The sequence below is a fragment of the Alligator sinensis genome, unplaced genomic scaffold, assembly GCF_000455745.1.
Source record: "Alligator sinensis unplaced genomic scaffold, ASM45574v1 scaffold1621_1, whole genome shotgun sequence".
In the NCBI taxonomy this organism is placed as follows: domain Eukaryota; kingdom Metazoa; phylum Chordata; order Crocodylia; family Alligatoridae; genus Alligator; species Alligator sinensis.
The window spans coordinates 168,271-194,344 of NW_005843006.1; the positions used below are offsets into that span (position 1 = coordinate 168,271).

The following is a 26,074-nucleotide window of genomic DNA, read 5'->3' on the forward strand; positions in this document are numbered from 1 at the left end:
GCAGCAACCCATGAAAGGGGAAAAAAATTCTATAGCAACTGTTGTTAAAAGGATATCTTGTTTGGGCATAGATCGTTTGGTCTGGGTATTAGCTGTCTACTTTTCAGTATGGGATCCCTACTGGGTTTAGATCGAACTTGCTTTGAAAGTACATTGTAGATCAATACTAAAGGGCTATTAGATTGTGCAGTGGTTAAATATCAGTGGAGCATCCCTCCAAAATTCAGGGACTGAATTTACTCAATTGTATCTAAAACCAAATCTACATTACAAATATGTTTCAGAAAACCTACTGAGCTATTTTTATTTATATTTAGTAAGTCACTCCAGTATTTTCAATAAAAATCTTCTGAGTCCTTTATGTTTGCAATGATGAAACCATTTGTAAAGAATGTCAGGGTTACCCCTAAAACAATTTGGTATTAATCAGAATAGCTGAACAGATAAAATATGAGACATTTGGGCTTGAAAAACTCTGCAGTACAAGTTAAATTTTTAGATGGAGATGCAGTGGGGCAATAGATGCTGGTTTTGGCAGAATTCCTAAATTAAATCCCTTGAGTTGGGTAGAGGTTTTCAAACTACTGAACCTTTTAAAGCAAGGCTGCTTAAATAGATGGGAATAATATCACCATAATATATTCTTAAAGACCTGCTTTTTAATGTAATCTGATTCCATTTTAAATAAAATTACAGATATAGAATAGGAAGGTGGTTAACAGTGTTAGTCTGAAGTCAGGCAGAAGGTAAAGAAGGGTAGTACCTTGGGCTGCTGACAGACATGAAAAAACAACAACAGCGCTTTACTGGAAGAGGAAGTGCATTAGTTTAGCCTGGCTCCCCAGCATCGGTAAGATCACATGCTTCAGCGGGGCTTTTTGGCACTTTTATCTAAAAGCTGATTCGATCAGCTATTAGATCAAAGTGCCAAAAAGCCCCCCTGAAGCATGTGATCTATATAGACATTGGGTGACTCAGGTCAAACTAACGCAATGCGCCGTGCTCAGCACAGGGGCATGCCAAACTTAAAGTAAAGCACTGTTTTAGTTTTTTTCACTTCTGCAAGCAGCGTTAAAGTCTAAATCTTATGGCACCATTATGCTGCTTATAAATCAAAATTGGGCAGTTAAGGGGGGATGTAGATTCATTACTAAGTAGTGCTAACTAGAAATATTGTGTGTTCATGGGTGCTGGAGAGAACAACACCCTTGGTTTCTGTAAAACTTTGTAATACTCCTAATTCCTCCTATGCCATATGCATTCCCTTATGCTGGGAGCTAGACTCTTGTAAAGGAATGTATTGGAAAGGGGAAGTTTCTTTGCACCATTTTCCCATTCCTGTTACTTTCCATCATAGGAGACATGGCTTAGTCATATTTTCAAAACCCAGTATTTGAAAATCATTATTTTCTTTATTTCAGATTCTGTGGTGTTTTCCCTAATGCATGGGTTACATCATAGGAGGTGTTCTGTTTTCTTATACGTTGCTTATTCATTTACAAAATATGTCTCTCTGAAAATTTCTAGGAGCAATTATTTTAAAAAGAAGAAAGAAGCACTTACTAAAAGCTGACTCAATGTCAACACCTCTGCCAGGAAAAAAAAGCATAAAACTCTTATAGGCCATTTCCTCAAAGAAAAATCAATCTAAATAGGTAGATCTTGAAGCATGCAACTTGAAATCTGTTGCACTAACAGAGGAACTAATTAAAAGACTTTTTTTCAAAAATATTAGTCATTTACATCTTAATATGAGCCCTTCAGCTATCTTAGTAATTGTGATGACTTCTGTGAGAAGCCCTCAGCCATCAGAAGGGTATATGGCAATTGGAAGGTGTTCAGTAACAAGTGGAACAAAGAGACTGAAGGATTTGAGGTACAATAGTATTTTTAAGGTATTTGGTATGTTGTTCATTCAGAGTCAACACTTGCTACAGCCTGTACAGATTAGCTGAAGTAACTTTAATATTAGTCTCTGTGTCTTGAAAGCTGATGCCAACAAAATAACAATGACCATGAAAAGCATTTTACCTTCCCCATAAAGGAGGGGAGGCTTATGCTGTCTAAGGCCATGTACAAATGCTCATTCCTTGCAATGCAAAATTTCCACTGCTAAGAATTATTTTGGGAGAGAGAACAATACAGACATTCAGTCTATAACCATACGCCTCTCCCTTGCTCCTTGTGTCTCCCTGAGAAGGGATGATCTTGTCCAGGGAAAAAATGGGCTGTGCCAAGCCTCCCAGACCAGGGGTGGGGGCTGGAGTAGTCAGGCAAAGTCCCTTGGCCACTTCTCACACTGGGGACTCCAAAATGAGAAGCATGCAGGGGGGATGCTGCTCCCTGCGCGTGGCTCTCAGTGCCTGGTAGAAACTGAACATCTGCACGTGCCTAGGTAAGGTTAATGAGCTTTTTAGGCGTGTTGTGTTCTCTACGTTCTAAGATACAGCAGAGAATTTAAGCACCAGGGATTTTAGCGAGACTTAACAATAAGCATGCGCTTTACTGATTTAGGGTTGGGCTTACACATATTTTCACATATTTCATTGACCTGGGACTCGAGAGATGAGTTTCTAGTCTTTTGAAAAGTCAAGATGCAAGTGAAAAATTGAGGAGGAAGTTCTTGGTAATATCAAAACAAGGTATTAAAATGACATGACAGTGGCTTCAGTGTACTATTTTTTAGGTAACATTTTAACCATGTAAAATAAATATAACACATAAAGATCATTTGAAGCTAAGGTCTTGTTACACAGTAATTTGGGGGGCTCTTAACACCAGGATTGTCCACACATTAACGCCTGAAATTAGTTTTAAGCACTCGTTATGCAGTTCAGAGGTATGCCACTCCAGGGCAGGATTATCTTTGATCCACATTACCCAGCTTGTGTTGCACTAAGATGTAGCCACTCTAGCCTATGCCCTTGTGTAAACACCGCACCTGCCCTCCTTCCCCACTGAACCCTATCAGATCCACTGCCCCCACTGCCCTCCCCAGCACCCAAAATCCTTGCTTATTGCCCCCTCCCCACACTTACTTGTGCCTGCCTGCATTGTCTATCCAAGGGAGCAGGCAGGGAAAGGTTAACCCGCCTGCGCCGCTACTGCCACGCTGAAGGGTTATAACCTGAATGGGAAAGGATGTGGGGGTGGGGGGGAACCCCAGGGCGGGGTGGAAGCCAGGAATAGAGGCGGGGGCAATTCTTACCCTTCAGTCCTCCAGGCTTCTGATGGCATGAATGTGTGACTGTTCCAAACTCCAGCTAGCACTAACACAGATCAACATATGTGGGGCTCACTATGTAAGGGATAACAACTCCCTGAGTTAGGGCTACTTTTGGACAAAATAATATGTTGACATAAATCAACCTGGGGAAACATGTTCTGATAATCCTGAGGCATTAAACTGCACCATAAACTAGAATTATGGGAGAACGTATGTAAAGTAGCACCTGAGGTTGCTGGAGGTAATAGGGTTAGAAACAGGAGGAGGGAGTCATCACGGGCATAAATTTGTCTTAAAGTGGCTAGTAGTTTGTCTGAAAGGTTCCTCTCTTTCATTATTGTAAGGATCCGAAAGCTGGTTGACTTTAATCCTTTTCCTTCTCAGTGCCTGAGGCGTCTTTTACCCAATCCTGACACTTCACAATGTGTAAAATACTGTGGTAGTAAAATGTTCTACTAGTTAGCTCAGATGTGGCTTCTTATATTTTATATTGGACCAGATATTCTGCTTACATCGTGACACCTGCCACTTTTCTCAACAGAGGGAGGTTCTGGCACATACCTGTGTTGAGTGTGGCAAGTTGCAGCCCCTTTTCTGCCTCCTCCAGGACCATCTTCTGAGGTTCTCAGTGCACCTCTCCCCACACATCTTCTGTTATGCACTCCCCATCCGTGGCCCCACCAATTCCTGGGACATCCTGGTCAACTTCCTCCTGGCTGTGCCCAAAGTAGCCATCTACCAGACCAGGAAGAAGGCAGAGTTTCACAGGTCATCATCCACAGACTCCTTCAACTCATTCTGAGGGGCAGTGGGGACTGGCTGATGTGGTCTGCATAGTGCCCCCCTCTGGATCCCTTGTTTTTAACCTGTGGTCTTATTCCCTTCCATGTTTTCTCTTTATTTGTCCCCTGAACTCAGTAGTTATATCCCCAGTGGCCTCCCTTATTAAGGGAGGCTTACAGTTTTCTGTGATGGGCCTAAGCCCCTGATCTTTTGGCACATCAAACAGGCCTGTGTCACATACTGGCAAAGAGTGGATGCTGAAAGGGACAGTGAATTGGGTAGGACCAGGCGCTTTTTCCATTGTTCCTCTCTCACTTGCAGTCACCAGCATTTAAGGTAGAAAATTCTTATTCAGAGGAGATATCCCTAACTCCCATGCTCAATAGCTACTGATTTTCCTTTCCTCCAAAAATGTGTCTGATCCCTCTCTGAATCTGGTTAAACTGTCAGCTGCGACTAGTTTCCAGTAAATACTGTATGCATTTATCTGGTTATTTCCCTAAATGCTTTTGCCATAGTTTCTCAGTGCCATACACAGATCTTTAAGATTTTCCTCATAAGCCAAACATTTTGCTGCATTAACATTTTCTCTGGCCTCCTACTATGTTATAATAAAGCTCAGAAAAAACAGAAGTTTTTAGGTGAAACAGATAATGAAATTATTGAAAGAAAATAGTAATTCTTTCACTTTTATGTTTAAGCAGATTAACTGTGTACATATCAGTGTTGTTATAGTAAGCACAACAAATATAAAAATATTTTGGTGATTATTCATGACATTTTGCAATATGCTCACAATGTCTGGTTACTGCTACTCTAGATTTGTCTTCCATTAAATCAGAGCAATATTGTATTGTATTTGAGATGCATAAAGTAAACAAATTCAGAATCAAAATGTATGAAGATAGTCTCATTTTTGTCTTTACAGTATCTTTTCTTCTTGTATCTCCCTACTTTTATTTGAGATTCCAGAAGTACAAATGTGTTTTAAAGGGAAGTAACTGTATATACTAGCTTTTAAGGAGAAAAAATGATAGTGGGAAATTCTAAATGAGCCAATACATAAGAGTTACCCTCTAACTCATTTTGTTTAAATTTAGGGAGAGCCTATCACTTTCTGCGAGGACAGTTTTGTGAAGCATCGTTCCAGTGCTGTTAAGCAGTTCCTGGAAACTGCAGTGAATCTTCAACTTTTTAAACAGGTAGGATATGATAAGATGGCATATGTGCTCTCCTCTCTGCATCTATCAGGCCCCTTCTACATGTTACAGGTATCATACAATTAACTGATTAATTGCGCAGTTACATTAAGACCACAACACATGCGAAGTAGCAATGAAGCAATAAAAAGCTCCAATGAGCCATACAGTTAGACCTAAAAAAATGTGTACTAACTTTTATAGCTGGTTGCTATTAAGCTTTAATTTTTATGTGTAGCAGGGTCTCTTCTGTGCCTGGGAGTCCAATCAGCTGACAAGGCTCCCAGCCGCAGGAATTCATTCTGCCCAGTGTCAAACCCCTTGGTTTTAGAGAGCAATACTCAGGGATGTATGAAACCCCTGGACCCACACGGTGCTTGGTGCCAGCTGTACTGCACACCTAGCTGAACTGAGAGTCCTGCACCTGATGGTCTCTCAATTTCGGCTGTGCCTGGTCCCTATAGCTGGGAACTTGCTTCTTGCCAGTGCAGAGGGAGCACAGGATTGGGTTATCCCTATGCTGGCAAGAAGGCGTGATTTGGATCTAATGCATGATCCCACAATCATGCCTCCTGCCATGTGCCACATGTGGCATGGCAGAAGGTGCAATTGTATGGATCACACATTAAATCCAATAACGCCTTTACCTGTACATGTTGAGGGGGCATCAGTATTTGAAAGCACTCAAGAAGATCAGTTGGAAATGTAAAAAAGAATGGGAATAACAAATGTTTAACTCCACTGAGTGTACAAAGGGGTATATGTTGCAGCCATGTCTGTATAAGAAATATAGAGACATTTGGTTACAGCATATATCCCTGAAACATGGAAGATACCATGTTTTAGTCATTTGGAAATGTAAACTTCACTGCTAACCAAGAAACAGGAATTTTTTTACCTCCCTGACTAAAACTGGACACCTCCAGGGATGAAGCATGCCCACTCAGCTTATCAGAGATCAACTCTCTCACAAAAGGACTCTAAATAACCATGGGGAAAAAACTCCCACCCTCGATATCCCCTGTGCAGAATGAAGTTTCTTTTCTACCTGGGAGAACTCTTACAATCTTTGCATTCTCCTCAGCCTGAAGAAGGGTGTTTGGATCAAAAAGGTTGCTAAGAAAGGAATTTTTTTGCTACTATTTTGTTGGTCTAATAAAAGATATCACCTCTAACCCAAGAGTATTGTTTGAGTGAACCAAGAACTGTGCCAGTGCTGTTGTGTCTCCATCACAATCAGATGCATCTCTCTCCAGAACAAGTCAACAACTCTTCTGAAGAGAAAAAAGCAAGGAGCTCTCAGCTTCAGGGATCTCTTCAGTACTGATTTATTGGCAAAAGACCTAAGCATCTAACACTCTATCAGATGGAGATTTCATTTGATTTATAGATTGGATTTTAACTCTATTTATAGCTTTGACAGAATTCACCAACCACATAAACAGAGAAGTTTATAAAGTCAAGACTTCATCCAGCTAAGTACCTTCCTGGCTTCAAGAGTTATCAAATAGAAACCGGAGAATCTATATATTTAGGTTGACCATAAGGAAATTGAGGACATCTGGGACACTGCCCCTCCATCTTATGCTCTCACAAGTCACTGGAGGCAGGGCAGGGTGGCGTGGTGCCTGCCTGCCTGCTTGCAAAGCACTCCTGGCCAGACTGTGCCTTCTCACCCCTATGTTTTCGGGGTGCCCATTATAAATCTCAGCAGTCAGCTGAGACCAACCTCAAATCCAGGACTGTCTCGGCTAAACCTGGAGATATGGTCACCTTATATATATACACGTGATGACTATAGGTGTTGTAGGGCTTGCTGCCACTGCCCTGAGCTTGTTTTCCTACAGGCAGTGACAGGGTGAACCTTGGCTTCGGATCATCTGGTCTGCCAGGAAGTTGGTCTTATGTTTCTCGCCTGCCATGACTTTGGTGATGTTATATTGCTAGGAGGCAATGCCCAAGGTGATCCTACCCAGTCTCAATCCCTGTTTTCTTCTGTGGGGCTCCAAACCTCCCTTTTACCCCACCCTAGCCTCTCCAGATGGCACTCATAGTTCTCTGCAGCCAGATCTTAATGCTGCCTGTTGGTCAATTGTTCCGCCCTCAGCCACCAGGGTGACCGTCAGCTTTAGTTAGGCATGCACCCTTCCAGGGCTGGCCTTGGCCTGCACTCAAATATCTAAAAAAAAGAGAAAAGCAAAACCCGACTGCTCTCAGTCTCTCTGTCAGACTCAGTCCATATCCCCTTCACTTGGGGTCAGGCTGTCATGTCCAAATCACAACAAAAAAGCGCAGTTAATCCAGTCACTGATTTTCACAATCCTGCCCTGGCTTACTTGTGAGCATTCACAGTCCCAATCTCTCCTATGTGCAACAAGGCTCTAACCTGAAAACAGCAATTCTTGTGGCCTCTCCCCCGGATCCTCAGCTGTCACTCTGCTCCAGGGATTATCAGAAGCCTTGAGTGTGCAGGCCTCCGCCTGCCTCCTTCTCAAGATCCATACCCAATGTTTCTCGGCAGGTTTTGCAACACTTGCCTGCCGGGTTGCTCAGCCGCTCCTCTCTCTGCGGCTTGCAGGGAATCGACCCCGCTCTGCCCTTCTCTGGGGCCAGAAATACCTCTGAGCAGCCTCCCTTCTCCAATCCAGAGTGAGATGTTGCTCTGGAAGTGTGGTGATTGCTTCTCTTCCCTTCCGGTCTCCAGCTGCAGCCCCACCGGCCCTCCATGCTGTTAAGTGTTGCTTGCTTTCACTTTCCCTGTCTGTTGCTGCCGGCTGCTTTTCTTCTCCTGACTTCCCCTGCCCAACATGTAAGGCACCTTGGAGCTTTTGTTTACTCTCTTTCACTCCTTCTCAATACAGTATAACCTCATAAATCCAGCATGCTCAGTACCAAGCACCTGCTGAAATTTGAAAATTCTGGATTTTTGAAACCAGAGCAGCAACCCAGTTGTGGGGAGGAGGAGGTGGAAGGAAGCAGCAGCTGGTCCCGGAGCGGTGGCTGCACACGGAGTGGAATGGAGTGGTGGATGGAGGCAACAGCCGCCACGTGCAAGCTTCCCCGTCTGTGGCCAGTCCCGGAACAGCAGCCAGACGTGGAGCAGCAATGCAGGGTGGTGGAGGTAGTGGCCACTGCCACGTGCAATTTTCCACTTCCATATCCTGCAATAGCATTTTTTTTTTTAAGTGCCGTATTTTCAAGAATTCCAGATTTTTGATATCCATATTCGTTAGGTTATACTGTATTGAGCCTGGATGAGCCTGAATTGCTGTTTTAAGGAGGAGCTGCACAGAGCAACAATAACTTTAATTGTAGTCTTCCCACAATGTGACTAGCTTCAACTAAATTTGTTAAATGCTTCTTTCCATGACACGATCTCCTGCTCTTTTTCTTCACCCTCCTTTCCATTTCCTAATGTAGTTGTGGTGTTCGACAAAACACTGAGAAAAGAAACAGGAAAACTTCCTAAGGGCGGGGTGAGAAAACTTCTAAAAAAATCCTGGTGTGCTTAAGGCTGACTCCAGTGGGTTCAGATATGGCAGTTCATGCTTAACTAATATGTTGGCTTCTTTGCAGTTGTATTGCCATAATAAATAAGGAAAAATTACTGGATGTAGGATCTTTTAATTCTGTATTAAAAATGGGTACATTTATATCCAGCATTACAGAGATATTTTACACATTATTAAATATCTAGAACAAGACCAGTCAGAGAACAAGTTATACAACATTTGAACATAGTTATTTGGCTTTTAAAACTAGCATTAAAAACCTTCAGCCCCCAGAGGTATTAATAGATATCTTACATATGCTGAAATATTTGAATTATGATAGAACTGTATCCTCAGGTTAGTATATTGGTGCTGTTTTTAATAATAAACACAGGGCCTTTCCTTTAACTTTGATATTTTGTGGTTCCTCGTACTTCTCTAATCCACAACCCAAGCTGCCTCTTCTCCATCAGTTCCCCCATGACAACTGGGCTGCTATCAAGGTTGTTTGTGTTTTAAAAGCTAAGTTGAGTGTGTTTGTTTCCTGATAATGAGCATCTTTAATAGCAAAAAATAATATGTAAATACAGCCTAGACAACCAGGTTGGGGTGCCTGGTTTTTTAATGCATTTCTTTACGTAAATTACATGCAGGCTCTATATCTGCTACCGTCATTGGCAGTTTCTAGAAGATTCTGGAAGTGGGCATACATGAAGGTGATCATGCCACCAGGGAATTGAACCAGTTGTGGAATGTGATCTTTACTTAATCAGTTGGAAAAGACAAGGCGGCTTTTGTCCAACAGAAATCCATGCCCTGCCACCAAAGTCAATGGTACTTCTTAGTGGCTCCATTGCTTCAGTGTAGTGTATTGTCCCTGGAGAGAAGCTAAATCAAGCACCATTAAATGGCTCTTTCAACTCCCACTACAGTGCAGGCCCTATTAACAACCTTAACTTTGCCCTGAAGTGATTCTGTACTGTGAACGCACAGTTATGATTCATTGGTATCAGTGTTTCTGGTCCCAGATCAAATTGAACTGACGTTTAAAGATGCTTTAATTTTTTTCATGTTGTTTTCTTCATAGTATCTCTAGAAGACCAATGCCTGTATAATGGAAATCAATGGGACCTCAGTGTAGCCATTTTATAGAATCTTTTTGCAGTGCAAAATGTGGCCATTATTTCTCCATTGACTTGGCATTATTTTTAAACTGAAAGAACTCTCTATATAATAAACTTCAAGCCCTAAAAGCGCTTGATGCTCTTCTTTATAGCACGTTTGCTGACTGGACTTTTAGCTTTTCCCTAGACCCATTAAAGACTTTTCAATTTTTAAACCAAGCTAGCTTTATTGTTCAATTCTTAAAAGGGATTTTATTTCATTAAATGAGGCTTTGTACCTGGGAACAGGTCCTTATTTTTAATAAATAATTCAGGTATGACAATTTTACCTTCAGGCTGAAGAGCATGTATTATCTTAGATTTAATAGTTGTGTTATTCCTTTTGTCTCTACTGCTTTTTTCAGCCTGGGGACTGGCATTTTAATGTTTGATAGCTAGATGCTGATTTTTTTCCAGTCCTAAGCAACCTGTTTTTTTAATTCAGAGGACATTGCAATACTTTTGTTAAACCTGATGTTAGAAGACTGAAAATTAGCTATTTGTTTAGAACATTAAACATTATTTATTGAATTGTATTTTGGATAAAAATATCAACATCCATTCTTAGGAAATATCTGTACAAGCCTGAAGATTCACAAAGGTATATACAGTTTACCAAACATAATTTCTACTATATCCTATATTATGATATTTTCCCTAGCATTGAGACCAAACAGTTGACTAGAAAATAAGAATAGATGTGGCATTAAAAGGAAAAATATGTAAAAAAGATATTAAAAAATATTGCAAATTATTTAAAATGAAATAATTTGAGGTTTAATAGGTAAGTGGCATGTTGCACTTTCTCCAACAGTCAAGGGATTTAATGTAGATGAGAGCCAAGTCATTGTGTTTACTGTTCTATACTTATTTCATGGGCATAATTGTTACTATAATTTTATTCATAAATTTTCTTGCTTCTGTCATACAGCCCATTTGTAACTGAATAGCTAATGCTTCCCTGTATTTTGAATTAGTTTTATTGCAGTGTATGGTTTACATTTCTGTAACTTGCATTCTCTAAAAGTGTAGTCCACCAGCTTTCTCCATCTTGGATGTTAGCTCAGTTATGTGAGACTCCCTCAGCTTTTTCAGAATTTTGACTCTAGGAAGACAGCAATAGCAGAGAAGAGGACAGACGGATCAGGTGTCTCTGAGGTTTAAATGCTGTAGTCCAAATAATTCTGTCGGTTGCTTCTTGACTCTGATCTGGGATGTGACTGGGATTTAATGCCTTCTGCCTAGCCACTGATTATGTCCTTTTCATTCTTTCCCCTGACATTAGCCGTTTTGGTAAATTGCCTACGCTATGGGACCTTTTCTTCATCATTCTGATGCATTTTATTGCATGCGTGTTTATTATTTCAGTACTTTGGTGTGTATTTTCCTTTCCTGGTGCAACAAAACCCCATCAGGATTACAACAGTTTTTTCTATTGGTGAATTGTTCAGAAGAAGAAAGCACACTGCTCAGCAGCTTTAACCCATGCAGAAGAGCTGTGCAACAGAAAACAGTGCATGTTGCTGTGTCTACCTAGAAATCAGTCTGAGTGCACAAGGAGTAGTACACATATATCTACTTGTCATGCCAGGGGAAACATCTCCCAAATCTTCCTGGAGCATCCAAGGGAGCTACCTGTAAGTCTGGCAAAGAAAGAGGAGACCAGCGTGTACAACATATGCATATGTCAAAAGAGTCTGGTGCTCCAGACCAGTGTGTAAGAGTAACTCTGCATGCTTCACCCATCCCAGAAGCTCCAGTCACTGTTTTATAAAGCTGTATTGATGCACCTAGCTCCCTACTTTACAGCTGTGGCCTGCTTCTGCTGCTTTAATGACATAATTGCATGAGAGTTTCACTCATCAAACCAACTCATTGTGTGAACTTTGATTATGTTCCCTCTGTCCTACTCGCACCCTCCCCGCTCACCAGAAATTTACTTTTAATTGACTTTTAGGATTTTTGTCTCCTGCACAACCAGCAGAATTGATTGGATCATTCATAGGTCATTGGCCATTTCCTGCAAGGGGTGCCACACAATACTCTGCAGGGAACTTCATCTATATTCTCGTATAACAAAATTATTTAACTGTGCAAGTTTTGTATGTCTTCTACTGAAAAACTAAGAACCAACTATAGGAGTGGTCTTGGAATTATTTTTTTTTTCTAGCAGTGATCACCAAAAATAGACTCTCTGGGTGCATCTCCACAAGCAGGAATATGGCACATATTTGTGCCACTGCTAGTTGTCCCTGGGGAACGTGCCTGCACACATGCTCTGGTGCACATGTATGTGGGTTTGTCTGGATGTACCCTCTGCATCCAAAAGTAGGAGCTTCTGCTACCTAAATAAGAAGACCAGATTTTTTATCTTTGAAGACTATGGACAAAAAGGATCACCATATGTAAATGTGTGATGTTAACATTACCTACCATTTCTACTATGTAGTACTTTTAAAAGAACTACCTTACTCTCCCTTTTTAGTACTCAGAAATAGGTAACTATCTTCTTTCAAGTAGATTCTCCATTTTTTTTCTTAACAGTTATATCTGGCAGTATTTATATTAAATGTCTTATTAGACTAATCCTTGCACTGACGGTTCGAAGTAAACCTCTCAGTTTTCTGTTGATACAATTTACCAAATGATGAGTATGTCTATAAATCATATGTTGGTTTGTGGCATGGAATGAATTCATAACTTTCCCCAAAAAGATAATGTCTTACAGTTCAAAGGCTGTTTCTCCACTGTGGTAGCTAAAAATGCACTTATCTCTCTTACTGTGAAATAATCCAGCGATCCCATAGCGGTCTGACCATGAACCAAACCGATTTGGAAAAGAGCCGAATTGGAGTCAAAATGAAAAAGTAAAACAGAATGTAGCCAAGAAACAACAGGGAATGATTATCTTCGACAGCATGTTCTCTTTTATTATTGCTGCTGGAATTTTTTGTTCTCTAAGACTGGAGTTTGTTTCATGTCATCAGTCTATTCATTGACAAGCATCAGATTGTCACTCACAGTACTGTTTGGATAATCTGTGATAATGTATGACATTTAGCCAAATAATTAATTCTATTAGCTCCTAGGTACTATTATAGTAAAAGTGAATAACTAGTAACTTGCTTGAAATTGAAATGTATAATCACTAAAATGCTTTCTCAGTTTATCTTTGCAGAGCCTAGATGTAGCCCACTCAAGCTAGAATAGATGGATTACTTCTTGAAAGCATTCTAGAAATGCCAGATTTATAAAAATGTGCTAGTCTTAATCCTTTAAAGCAAATTCAATCTTTAGAAGAATGTTATCATTTCTGGGAGGTGATATTCTATTATTGTTTATTTTACTTTCATTTTTCTTTCTATTTTGATATATTTGGTCTCATTTTCAGCCTTCTTATGCACAATGTATTTATACAAATCGTGTAATTCTAAACCCATTAACTGAAACTATCTTTGTGCGTGAAAATGTTAACCCTTGGGCCTTCTCCAGACCTTACATTTGTTGTGGGATATATGCCGATTCCTTGCAACAAATGATAACATACCAGATGCTAAAAGAATTTGTCCCAGGATAAAAATTGCTGATCTGCTACAAAAATGGCAGATCTGTGACAGATCACTTTAAACAGCAAGTTGTTTGTAATGCCAGGACAAATTTAACTTCTGGCCAGGTAAAGAGACCCCGACAATCCCACTGTGCTCTGGTCTGCCCAGGAGCGAGCTGTCAGGGAGGCTTGGAGGCCACTGTGTCCTGAGTTCCCAGGATAGGCTCCAGCCAACTTTCAGGCTGCCCAGGAGCTAGGCTCACAAGCCTGTCAGTGGACCTGTCCAGCTCAATGATAGGGTTCCCCTGTAGGTCAGGGGAGCTATAGAGCAGCCCCCTATTGTCCTCTGGTTGGAGAATATGTCTTTGCTGGGGTCCAGCCAGGGGGTGTTGAATATGTGGCTGGCCACATCACTTTATTTTTTTATAGTTCTACAAACTTTAGAGGCAAAGTCAAGAGGTGTGTGTGTGTGTGTGTGTGTGTGTGTGTGTGTGTGTGTACACACACACACACATTTACGTGCAGGTATCTGTTTGGACCTGAAAAACATGGCTGCATTGGCAAGCATGTTCACACAAACAGATGGAGGCTAATAGAGGCCCAGCTTAAAATATGGACCTGTATCACACACTGGTTTTATTTGAGCACTCAGAGCATGAAGTTCCTGTACCTTTAAACAAAACATTCTTCCAGCCCAAATATTGCTGTTCCCACAAATCTGTGTAGCCAGCAGCCACAAATTTCTGCTCTCTCAATTGCAATAGCTTTGTTCCAAGGTCTCTTCTGTTTAGTCTTGTTTCATAGTGCTTCTATCCTGGTAGAGTCTCAGTTCTTAGCCAGAACATATGCATCAGACACTTGCATGAGTATTAGGTAACCAAGTTATGCCTTTATTTGACTAGAACTGATTGGAAATTCTCCAAATTTTGACAAAATATTGAGTCAACAATGCTTACCCAGAAGACATCAAGGACATGAGATGGGACAAGTTCATCACACCACAAATGCAACTTGAAATGACTTACCAGTGACAATCATTTTAAACCTGCACTGAAGGGTTTTTAATGGAATAAACTAGCATGCTTTCCTAGCATCAACAATAAAAAAAGAATGTGTTTGAAAGTAATTTAAAGATCCTTTCAAAATAAGATTATGAGATTCAGAATTTCATTCAGGAAATAATCTTGGGTATCACATACATACCACAGGCTTAAATTTTCTCTCTTTCATGTACACAGTAGAAAATCAGAAGAAAAATACTAGTGGCATTGAACTGGTTGTGTCAGCGATACTATTTCTGCTACTACTATCATATCCACTATTTCACAAACCCCCTAAAAGTATTATAGTGTTCTTTGGATACATTATATTCTCTCTAACTTATGTACGATGAATATACTTTCACTTAGCATTCTGAACCTTAAAGAAGGATCAACTTAGTTTTGACTCACCTTTTTTTTTTTTTTTTTTTAACATTCCAGTTTATTGATGGCCGACTATCAAAATTAAATGGAGGAAGGGGATTCTCTGATGCTTTTGAGGACGAGATCACTTCAGGAGGCTTTTCTGGAGGTACAGAATTATTTAAAGCATTTTTATGTATCTTTTTATCTCCCATTGGAACAATTGAAGATGACATCCTCTTGACATTGATTAATGTAACTTTTGCCTAACGGCTTAACTATTATAACTGATTAAATGGGTTTTTTCATTTTTAGTACCGCTTCAGTCCCTTTATATCACTAATCAGATGGGTAACTAGTTGTTTAGCTAAACAGTGTATTTAAGGAAGGTAAATAGATTAATAAACAATTCTTACAAAGTCGTGATAAAACATTATATTAGTAATTATTAATATTTACAAGATTTTGCTTTCTATTGTCTTATCTGTTAATAATTATTAATTATTTTGAAACTTTGTCTAATTTTATTCCATGTGCCTCATGTTACATCTGTCCTATACCTAAGTAATAGCAAGAAATCTTGGAAGAAATATGGCTGTTGCATGCAAAATACGCTGAAATGCGACAATGTAAAATTTACCTTACTCCTAAACAACTGTTCAGTTCCCTGTGTGTATATGTTCAGTTATATTAGATGACTTCATGATTAAATAAACTTTTACGTCATTTTGCTTCTACTAGCCATGCAGTCAACACTTTTAAGAATGTGTAAGGTATATCCAAAACATGTCCAACATAATTGTTTTATAATTTGTAGTTATATGACACCAATTTCTTATTGTCAGTTGTATTGGTTACAAAAATAATTTTACAGAGTGGAGTCACTGCTTTCTGTATAAATATGAAATGTGTCGCTCAAATCAAATTCACCAAGTCACTTAAGCAGCTGTTTCAGTATTCTATTATAAGCTACATTAAAGCTCATAGATCTGGCCCATGAAGAACTTTTTCTGGATGACAACATTTTCCAGAGTTGTAAGCTTTCCATAACTGATACTGTATTGTGCATTGTTATCTTTTTGCTCTCGACTCTTGTTTGTGTTAATACCTAGCTACAAAATTACTTTTTCTCCCTTCATTCCACCCCCATCCTCCTCCACTCTTGCATTTAAATCTGGCCTGTAGTTAATTTTACTGTGATATGAATAAGAGGATGGAAGTTCAGCCATGGAGGATGGAGTCATACCAAGGTTTAGACATTTTCCTCCTTCCTTTAGGGTAGCCTACTCAGACTGTTTTATAAATAGTTATATAGCAGACATGTCCATTCAGATGGGTAATGTCAATACCTACAGTTACATTGTCTCCTGCAGTTAAGAGGTCAAGAGACTGCAGTGAAACTGCATTAGAACTTGGATAAAGTTAGTTTCCTGGCTCTACACTGATATGCTTTGTCAACCACATGTCTTACCTGGCTATGCTCATGAGGGAATGATCAGCTTCAATAGCAGTTTTGTGTTAGATTGTATTGTGTCCTTACTTTTCAAGTCAGACAAGCTGTATATTGCCAGGTTGTGGACAAATTGCTTAGGGCATATATTCAATTTTTACATAACTGCTGTCTCATTATCATTATGAGGTGCAGGGCTAGCAGGAAGTATGTAATTGAGGGTGACATTTTATGACACTAATGGGGTAGAACTATGATCCTTTTCATAGTTAAGTCCCATCAACTTTACCATTGGCTCAAGGTTTTACAAAATTGGGTGGAGTCCATGTTTCTGAAAAGTCACAAAAAGTCAGACTGAGCTATGCATTGTTGAAAGGACAAGTGAGCACATCATGAAGAATAGTGAAAAGAATTTCATGCTATTGATTCAAAAGAAAGGCTCTTTAAGGATCTTTTTCCATATCATTTGTGTTGTTTGTATATGTTAAATCATATGTTGGCAAACATAATTAAATTATGCAAATAATTTACTTCAAATTTTAGAGCAAAACTTTCATTTAGCCAATCTTAATTCAAATAATATATTTTTTAAAAATAAAGCGCATAAAAATGTATATTTTTACGGTGAAAAAAGTGATGCCTACTGCATCAAAATAGCATTTAATAAGTTTTCACCTTTTTTACATGGCTTCTGTTTGCATTATCTTTAAAAATTATCAATATAACATTGATAATTATAGTTCTCAGATTATTGTGGCTCAGTCTTTAGCTCTTTTCTTGCACAGTTGGGTAGGTCTGCTGGAAGGGCAGAATCAATTAGTATCTTTGTCTATGCTTTTCTAGGTATGCTATGTGAGCGAAAAACAGCACTAATTGTTGTGTAAGGTGATGGGGCAATTTGATTCTCCACCTGCTCTAAAACTTTTAAAATCAGTTTTTGAGAGTAAATATCAAGTGAAAGTAAGCAGGGGAGAAGGTAGAGTGCTAGCAGGCTTGGAGCAATATTAAGATCACTTTTTCAATACTCCCCTTCCAAGGGTAGTGCTAAATTTTAGGATACTAAGATTGCTAATAATTTGTCCCATTTGCTTCTTCCTTTAGTCCTCTCTTTTTATTTTCCCTTTTGGCCTAAGGCCAGAACATATGAAATGAGTTATACCACCAAAAATCTTTGCTTTAATTTGGTCAATATTGAAAAGTTGTTAGAAACTAGTAGCAACCTTTCTTGTGGTGCTAGTGTACAATTCACACTTCTTGCGCTGCTTCAGTTAAACTTCTTGGCTCCATGTCATGTCTGGCTGCTGAGAACTGCAAAACTAAATTCGTGGAATTCCCAGCAAATTACTCTTCTATATCAATGGGTAAAAAGAAAAAGAGAAAAAAAATGGCTTTGGTTAGAAATTGAACTCAGAATTGCCTCTCCTTCTGTAACAACACACAGTTGTGCCTTGGCACTTATTATCTCATTTTGTTTGTTTTTTATTGGCATGTGATTTGGTAATAACTGTTGCAAATATATTTTTTTCACCTGTAGAGTATTTTTTCATCACATGGATTTATTGCAGAATTTAATGAAAGCTATCTATAAATATTTGCATTTTTCAGGTATTTTGAAAAATATAGGTTGACAATTTTGGTGTTACTGATAGTGAAGAAATAAAATGCTTTGAATCTTTGTTGGGAATGTTAGCTTTATTATCAGGATTCAGCATTTTCCAGTATACATTTCTGTAGTTCAAATATGGCACAAGTAAAATTGGTGTTTGCTTTTCTATCTTCTTGGCTGAATATGTATCTGATTGTTTCTTGGGTCTTTTGATTCACTCATTGAGTAGAAAATGACAAAACTTTGGAAGGATCTCTCATATTTAAGCCTCTCCAGCAAAATATTGGACTGAAAAATTGAAAATAATTTATTAGCCTTATCTTCTCTAGTTTCTGGGAAACCACTATTAGTAGGGACCCTGAAAATACAGTACAAGTATCTGAATTCCTCCAGGAACAGGAGCAAATGTTGGTTTTTTGTTTCAGTGGGCTTTACATCGGACCTTAAATGATTGTATAGGTATGACTACTACAAGTCTGAACAATAAAATGCTACATTAACAAAATGCATTTATTTAAAGTGTGTCTAGTTTGTTACATTATTGTATTAGCTGTGGTAACATTTTAACATATTGTGAGGAAATAATTTGTTTGTATATACTATGTCTGTGAGTAAATCAGGTGTGATGAGTCAAACTTGAGGGAGAAATATTCTGTCATTGCTGTGTAGGTTATTGGTTATGGCACTTCTGCTCAAGATATATGATCATAGCTAAATCCATTAAAATCTCTTTCCCAACTTGGCATCCCTTTCACTCATAGCACCATTCCTGGGAACTTGGCTATCTCAGAAGTGCTTGCAAGTAATTTAGTGAAGTGGCATGCGGGTTTTAAATCAAAGCTTTCTGCTGCCTGGTACAAGTCCAAACAGCTAAATCCCATCACTTGTCTCACTCAGATATTGTTGGATTACATTTTACAATTGTCTAATTAGTCCTCAGATGACTTCTATGAGTGAGGGTTGTTGGTGTTTTGGCTTTTCACTAGCCAATCTAACATACCAGAATTCCATCCTGGCTCTAGTTATTAGACTGATTACGCAGAGCCTGAGAGGCATTTTTTAAAAAGCCTGTATTGTCAAGTTATATCAGTATGTTCCCTGCAAAATTGATAAGTTCCTTGCTTGAACTTCATTCTTGTGAGCTCAGATACCTTGGGTGGAAGCTTTCATTCATGGTAACTAAGACTGTGACCCCCTCTACACATTACGTTTATGCTACAATGTGTTAATCATGGCATAAATAACAAGAATTCTACACATACACTCACTTTAAAGTGCCATAAAATGGCAAACCAGCCATAAAAATATTCTACAAATAGTGTTCTACATAGGACATTTTTATGGCTGTTGTGTATGATGCCTTAAATTGAATTTGTGGCATTTCTGGGACTGGCAATCCCAGACACACTGACCAAGTGTCCAGGACTGACAGTCAGCTGACTTGCAAGCCCTCGGCTTTCAACTTGGTGATTCAGAAGGAGCTCAGGATCATGAGCATGGTATGTAGAAAGGGTGCAGTTGGGATCTGACCCCTGATACCAGACTTGTGCCTCCTGTCATATATGCATGGTATGATTGTTGGGATCAGGGATTGGATCCCACAGCACCCTTAAACAAACATGTGCCAGGAGACTATAATTCACAAGTGTCAGTAAACTCAAGTGGTCATTCTGCTCTTAAACTCAAACCAAACAACCATCAGTCTTGCATATTCAGGTGAAATATCTTCTAAATTTGATGTCTCAGTAGCAAAAACCTGTCCTTTTTGGGCAGCGCCATATTTACTTGATTCTAAGACAAGGGTGTCCCCCCCACCCCCATTTAATATAGTGGGAAGGAATGCCCCTTGTCTTAGAATTGCATTTGAGGGTGCTTCAGGGGGACAGGTGGCTGCTGTAGCTCAGGCTCCCTCCCCTACCTGGGGTCAGGGCCATACTTTCAGCTGCTGCCTACATGCCCCTCCAACACCTCTGCACCCTGCTATCTCTTCCCTGCAGCCTCTTCTCCCCATCTCCCCACCCCCATGCAGCCTCTGCTACCCCACCTGCCCTCTCCTACCCCCTTTACCTTTGCTCCATGCTGGCAGGCTCTGTGCATGCTGCAGCTTGGGGCACTGAGCACAGCCCCAGTCTGGCCCCACAGCACTGGCAGGCAGCCCACGCAGCTGCTATAGGGGCTGGGCTGGGTACATGCTCCATGCCCCAGGCTAGAACAGGGATGGAGCCTGCCGGCACTGAGCAAAGCCTGGAAGGGAGGCAAGAGCAGAGGCTGGGGGAGGGGGGGAGAGTAGAGGCATGGAGGGGGAGATGGAGAGCAGTTGCTGGGCGAGAACTGGGGGAATAGAGACTGAGGTGGAGGAGGGAAGCAGAGGCTTGGAGGGAAGCAAGAAACAGAGGCAGGGAAGAAGGAGGGACACAAGGCTGTGGAGGGACAGACAGAGAGCAAAAGTGACAAGGAGGCAGGCACAAGCAGGGAGCAAGCTGCTTGACCTCCTCATACCACCTGTCCCTCACCCCTACTGCCTTTCCCCCTCCAGAGGCGGAAGGGATGAATTAAAGACAACCCTCCAATAACTAGGTTCTATACATGGAAAATGATAACAGATTTATAATTTTTCTGTTTATATGGAAAATGAATGTAAGGAAAAACTTCACAGTCCTAGTGTCCAGGGTCTGGAACAGACTTCCCCCAGAGGTGGTGAAAGCACCTACTTTGGACTCATTCAAAAGGCATTTGGATGTTTATCTTGCTTGATCATTTGATCCCCACAGACTTCCTACCTATGGCAGGAGGGCTGGACTTGATGATCTCATGAGGTCCCTTCCAGCCCCTTATGTCTATGTCTATGTCTATGTCTGTGTCATTTATACAATTTAATAATTGCAGGGGCTCGTCTTAAACTTAGGGTGGTCTTTGATTCAATAGATATGGCAATAGCACCCAGTGATTCTGTCTGTGTTGGTCATTACTCCTTTCCTGGCCTTTTACAATTATTGCAACTCTTCATATATGAAAGAAAGATTCTGCCATTTACACTTTTATTTTCAGTGAGTTTCCATGCATCAGATATAGGAAATGATGCAATAGTCTTTATTCATACCTCCAATCTTCTTTTCATTCGCATGATAGTATCATCAGCCAAATTATTTTTTCCCTTACAAATTTTCCCAGAAGGATAAGGAAGCAAATCCATTTCTGGGAAAAAAGACAGCAATCATTATATTCAGTGCAAAAAGTATTCTAGGTACCATACCTATTCCTTCTTTCAGACATGTATGATTTTCTTTCCTTTTCGTTTTAGACCTTTGATCAGTCTGAATTGCTGAGAGTTATATGATTATGGTTTTAATATTTCTTTATACATAAGTCAGAGTTAGCAGCTGTCTTTGGAGAAAAGTATGAAGTACAATGAAAAGGAAGCACTGTTTGAGGCAAATGGACAATAAAAGAAGTCCCATTTTTATTTTTTTATGTATATAAACTTACGTTCTTTACCAGTGGGATAGAAACAAATAAACATGTCATCCTCTAAAAATGATGTTATGCAGTGTGTGTTGTGGGGAGGCTAGTGATACCCTAACTATTTTAAATGCTTCTCACCTTATTTTATTTTCCATTTTCATTGCAGGAAATTCAAGATCCTATCAGCAGTGGGTGTATACAGTAAAGGTATAAAAAGCTTTATCCTTATTTGTCTAGTTTCTTTTTGGAAAAATTCAATGTTTTGAATGTAAGACTTCTAAAGGATCAGACTTTATATGATCAATTACTCCTTTCCTCTCATTTTTTTCTCTACCTTTTGTTCATGCAGTGGAAATAAAGAAGCTATTTTATCCATATATAGTTTGTCATAAATTAGTGTCTTTGGGTATAGCAAAATTTTACTGAGTTAAAAAATAGGAAAAAAAATCCAAAAAATAAATGTCAAGATTTCAGAAGCACAGAATGTTTTTCTTTTGTGTCTAGTCAAGGACATTACTGTAGTCTATTGTTGCATTCCATAACTGTGAGTTAGGTGTGTCAGTAGGTTTTGAAAGGAATTTTATCACTTCTAGAGAACAGCAGTTTGGTTAATATGAGTGGACGTTTTGGGGGTGGGGGTACATAGTTTAAAAGGAAACCTTTTGTTGCACAAAATTGTCACTATTCAGGGTCAGTATAATATAGTATTTAAATGACCAAAACTTTGGTTTGATTAAATTAGGCATAGTTACTTTGATCTGATAAAAATAATTTTTAAAAACCTGCACAAAATGCATATTTAGATGCATTAGAAACTGGGAATAGTTTCTTTACTACATGTAAAATGATTACAGTGCATGCAGGCTATGGGAATACATCATTCTATTAGAATGCATTGATAAATATGTGTCAGCCATGATAATGACATACTATAACCCTTGTGTAGATGCGGACGGTAAGTTGTAGAGGAAATGCAGCTGTGGACTTTTTTCTAATTTGAAAACAAAGACTATTATTTTACTACTTTACTTCATGTCAGGCCCTCATGCATTTTGCTTGCTATTATCTAACTTTTGACCTTTGTTGAAAGGATTATTAAAGTAATTTTTTGTATATTTCAGAAAGGAGGTGCACTGATCAACACAGCAGTGACCAAAGCCAGTCCTGCCATGAAAACAGCGTACAACTTTGTAAGACCATTTTTCCCAAACTGTTTATGTTTTAAAATTGCAGTAATTATCTATAGAATCTAGCTTTTCTTAAATACTGAAAGGGCTGTATACTTTATCCATGTGCTATAGAGGAAACATTACAGGTTCAGGAACTATTTTTAGTTTGCATTCGTGTTTCCGTTCAGTCTTGGAAACGGAGGAGTTCATTTAGAAAAATAACCGTTCCTGGTTTTCAGAGATTCAATATATTATATTGGTTTTAATTACAATACAAAGAGAAGCTTACCTGTTACATGTGTGACATGCAGCTGAAGACCTCCACTACAGTGGGGAAAAAAAACCAACAACTTTAAAATGGGGACCCTGAAAACACTCATTCATTCTAAAGTCCATTTACATCAGCGTGACACTATAAACTGAAAGTAGATGGAACTGTAACATGTAACTACACATTTAAGAATCCTTTTTGGCATTAGTGTGCTAAAAAAGTTTCTAATTCTAACAAGAATCAGTCTCCAAGGAGCAAACAGCGCTGGCATGAGCAGATACCATTGCACCTTGGTGACAGTATCTAAAGTGCTTATAGAAGCATTTTTACCATTGGCAGGGAAGGTCTGCCATCCAAACATACTGTTGCATACAAGATACTAATACAATCATTTTTTTATTTGCGAGCATATTTTATACTAATTAGTTTGAGGTTCATAAAATAGCAGTAATTAAAAAAGATGTGGACTTTGGATTCCTTTGTTATATTTTCCTTACCCAATTCAAGTTATTTTATTTTCAGATTGAGTCCAGTTTTAAAATTATTTTAAAATAAAGCCCAACCCACAAAGTGAACAAATTACTTGATATGACTCAGTGTAAAAAATATATAAGTAAGAAATAGCACATTTGGTTGAAATCACATGGGAAAAAATACTTTTGTGCTCCTTTTGACTTTTCCAAAGGCTCTATAGATTGATGCATAGTGGTCCTGAATAAATATGTATTTTAGTTGGGTACTGGAATAGTTTATCTCAACTTAAAAGAGAATCTTGAATTCTACATATATTCAAAATAAAACAAGTCATGAGGCTAGAAAGTAAATTCAAGTTCTTTGTTTTCATGAACTTATTTATTTAAAAATAGTTAATTAACAGGTTAGCTAGAAATTATTCTCCTTTAGTTTGTACTAGCTTAGATGACGTTACCCTATTTTCTCCCAGCCCATTAATAGCCATGACGAGACATTTTTTCTTTAAGTGAACTCTTTGACTTAGAAGGAAGTCCCATTAACTACTGTGAAGGTCTGTGCACATGTCCTCTCACACACAGCAAATTGCAAGACCAGACCTAGATGTCTTCTGTTACATTATTTTATTGCATACGTACAGCAGCCCATATAATTACTGCTGGGAATGTGGAATACCACTCATACTAGAAGGAGGATTATCTGGTGGGTGGCATTGTAACAATAATAGGATTGGTACCTTCTCCTAGAATCTTTACAGAACACCCCAAGCGTGTCCAAATGCTGTGAGTCGGAGTTGGGAGATAACAGTTGTTCTCACAGTAGTATCTTCTACCTGACACCTCGTTGCTTTGTGAAAGAGCTGCTGGGTACATGATTTAATAGTCAAATTTTCAGAACACCTCAGTATGGCTTCTTAAAGAAGTGTTTTTCATTCTCAAAAATGTGTATGCGCAGAAAAATATATAATGGTCTTCACAAATGACATATCTGCACGCAAAGTAAGAGCAAGTTTTGTGTAGGTAATTTGCATATACAAACTGAGGTTTTTTATATAATCTTGAATGTGAAAAAATTGTAGAAAGCACAACTTTTTTCATATCTTTTATTAAACCAACTTTATAGTTGGGAGAGATGCTAGACAAGCTTTTAGCCACAGAATGCCTTTCCATATCAATACAACACTACTAAAAATATAAGCTGGAATTCTCAAGAAAATGTTTAAAAGTTGGTTCTAAAGTTACTTTTAATCTAATTGGACTCATGTAGGAAAGTTTTCCTGCTTCTCTCAAACCAAATTAATATTTTTTCCTAAGAAAATACAAAATGCAGAAAATTTTGGGGCCAACTGCTTGTCATCTAGAATGATATTTCATCCCTCTGTATTGAGGGATGCTCGTGGGTCCATTCTCTGTGCAAACTACTGTCATGAACAATAGTAAGGCGGCTGTCTAATGCACACAAAATTTCCTCCTAAATAGCAGCAATATGCTGTTCAGCAACACTGGGCAAAAATCTCCATCTGCTTATGAAATCACATCATTTCTCTTAAGATTGATGTTGCTTTGCAGGTTGCCAGTCTGGAACAAGATAGCAGTCATCTTGAAAAACTTAATATTTTTTTAACAATAATTGCTGATAAGTATTTCTTCAAATTTAAAAGACCATTTTAAATAAAACGTGGGTGCTAGAGAATAGGTTGATTAATTTTTAACCTGTTTTTAGTAATATGTTGGCTAAAATATCGTATTTCATAATATTGACGTGCATGTACAGAGAAACAACCTTTACTATGATTACACTTATTAACATAGTATGACTAGTTGATATAGCACATGCAAGACTAGTGACAGATCATTATCCTTCCTTTATCATATAATGTAAAAAAGCTTAATTTTTCATTAAGAATAGCTTCATAAAGCATATTCTTTGAACACAACTGGTACCTTGCATTGCTACTTATGCCCTTTCGTTTTAATTTTCTAGGCTAAAAATCATGCAAAGCAGGGAATAAGAGAAGTGAGGAGTAAGTTAAAACATAAGGTATGTAAGATTAGTTTTACTTTCTTACCTTACTGCTTGCATCAGTTTGAAGCTTATACTTTACAAATCACATGAGATTTGTGTTTTTAATGACTTTTGAAATATGCTTAGCCCTTTGTTCAACAATACATTTTTCATAACGAGCCCTCTGGCAACTATCTGTCATTCTATGCATCCACTGAATAATCTCTTTATTGTTTGCATAAATTTATCATAGAACAACAGAGGTCTTCAAAGATACATTAACAGGATGTATGTTTTCATAAAGTTGATTGCTTTGATATCACAATTGAAGCCTTTGCTTCGAGCTGTGACTTTAAGATGGGAGAGTCTTGCAGTACAATGAAATTCAGAAGGTGTAGTTGTCTTTTTTGGTTTGGTAAGATCAGTGTACAATGCCAGTGTTTAAACTGAATAAAAAAACGACATTCAGAAGTAACATTATAGAAATATCAGAGTGAATTTTGATTAAAGGCATTTCACCACCAAGTTTTCCTGTTGAGTTGTATGTCTTATGATTTGCTTTGTGGGTAGAGGGAACTATTTTTAATGTTGTTTTTGTATTTATCTCAATATTCTAAAAATATTTTATACGCATTTGAAACTTCACATCTTAATGATTCATTGAGTAACTTAGCTTCCTGAAAAGTTGATTTTAATTTTGTTTCCAAGTGATATTTTATGATAGACTTTTAATAATAGTCTTATTTGTTGACGTAACATTTACTGCTTTATGTATGTATATTTCAATTGGACAGACTGAAGTAATTGCTATAAATAAGAATTTTAAATC

At 38.6% G+C, this 26,074-nt stretch overlaps 1 protein-coding gene across 1 annotated transcript in view; it reads left to right on the forward strand.

The window, feature by feature from the left end:
• The window catches only part of DENND1B (DENN domain containing 1B), a gene marked incomplete at its 5' end in the record, with an annotated part of 194,116 nt that overhangs the window by 141,238 nt on the left and 26,804 nt on the right, over positions 1 to 26,074 (forward strand). Inside the window, 5 exons of the mRNA XM_006036702.3 lie at positions 5,110 to 5,211; positions 14,891 to 14,981; positions 21,497 to 21,537; positions 22,452 to 22,520; positions 25,225 to 25,281. Of these exons, the coding sequence (XP_006036764.1) occupies positions 5,110 to 5,211; positions 14,891 to 14,981; positions 21,497 to 21,537; positions 22,452 to 22,520; positions 25,225 to 25,281 (360 nt within the window). The remainder of the gene's footprint in view (positions 1 to 5,109; positions 5,212 to 14,890; positions 14,982 to 21,496; positions 21,538 to 22,451; positions 22,521 to 25,224; positions 25,282 to 26,074) is intronic.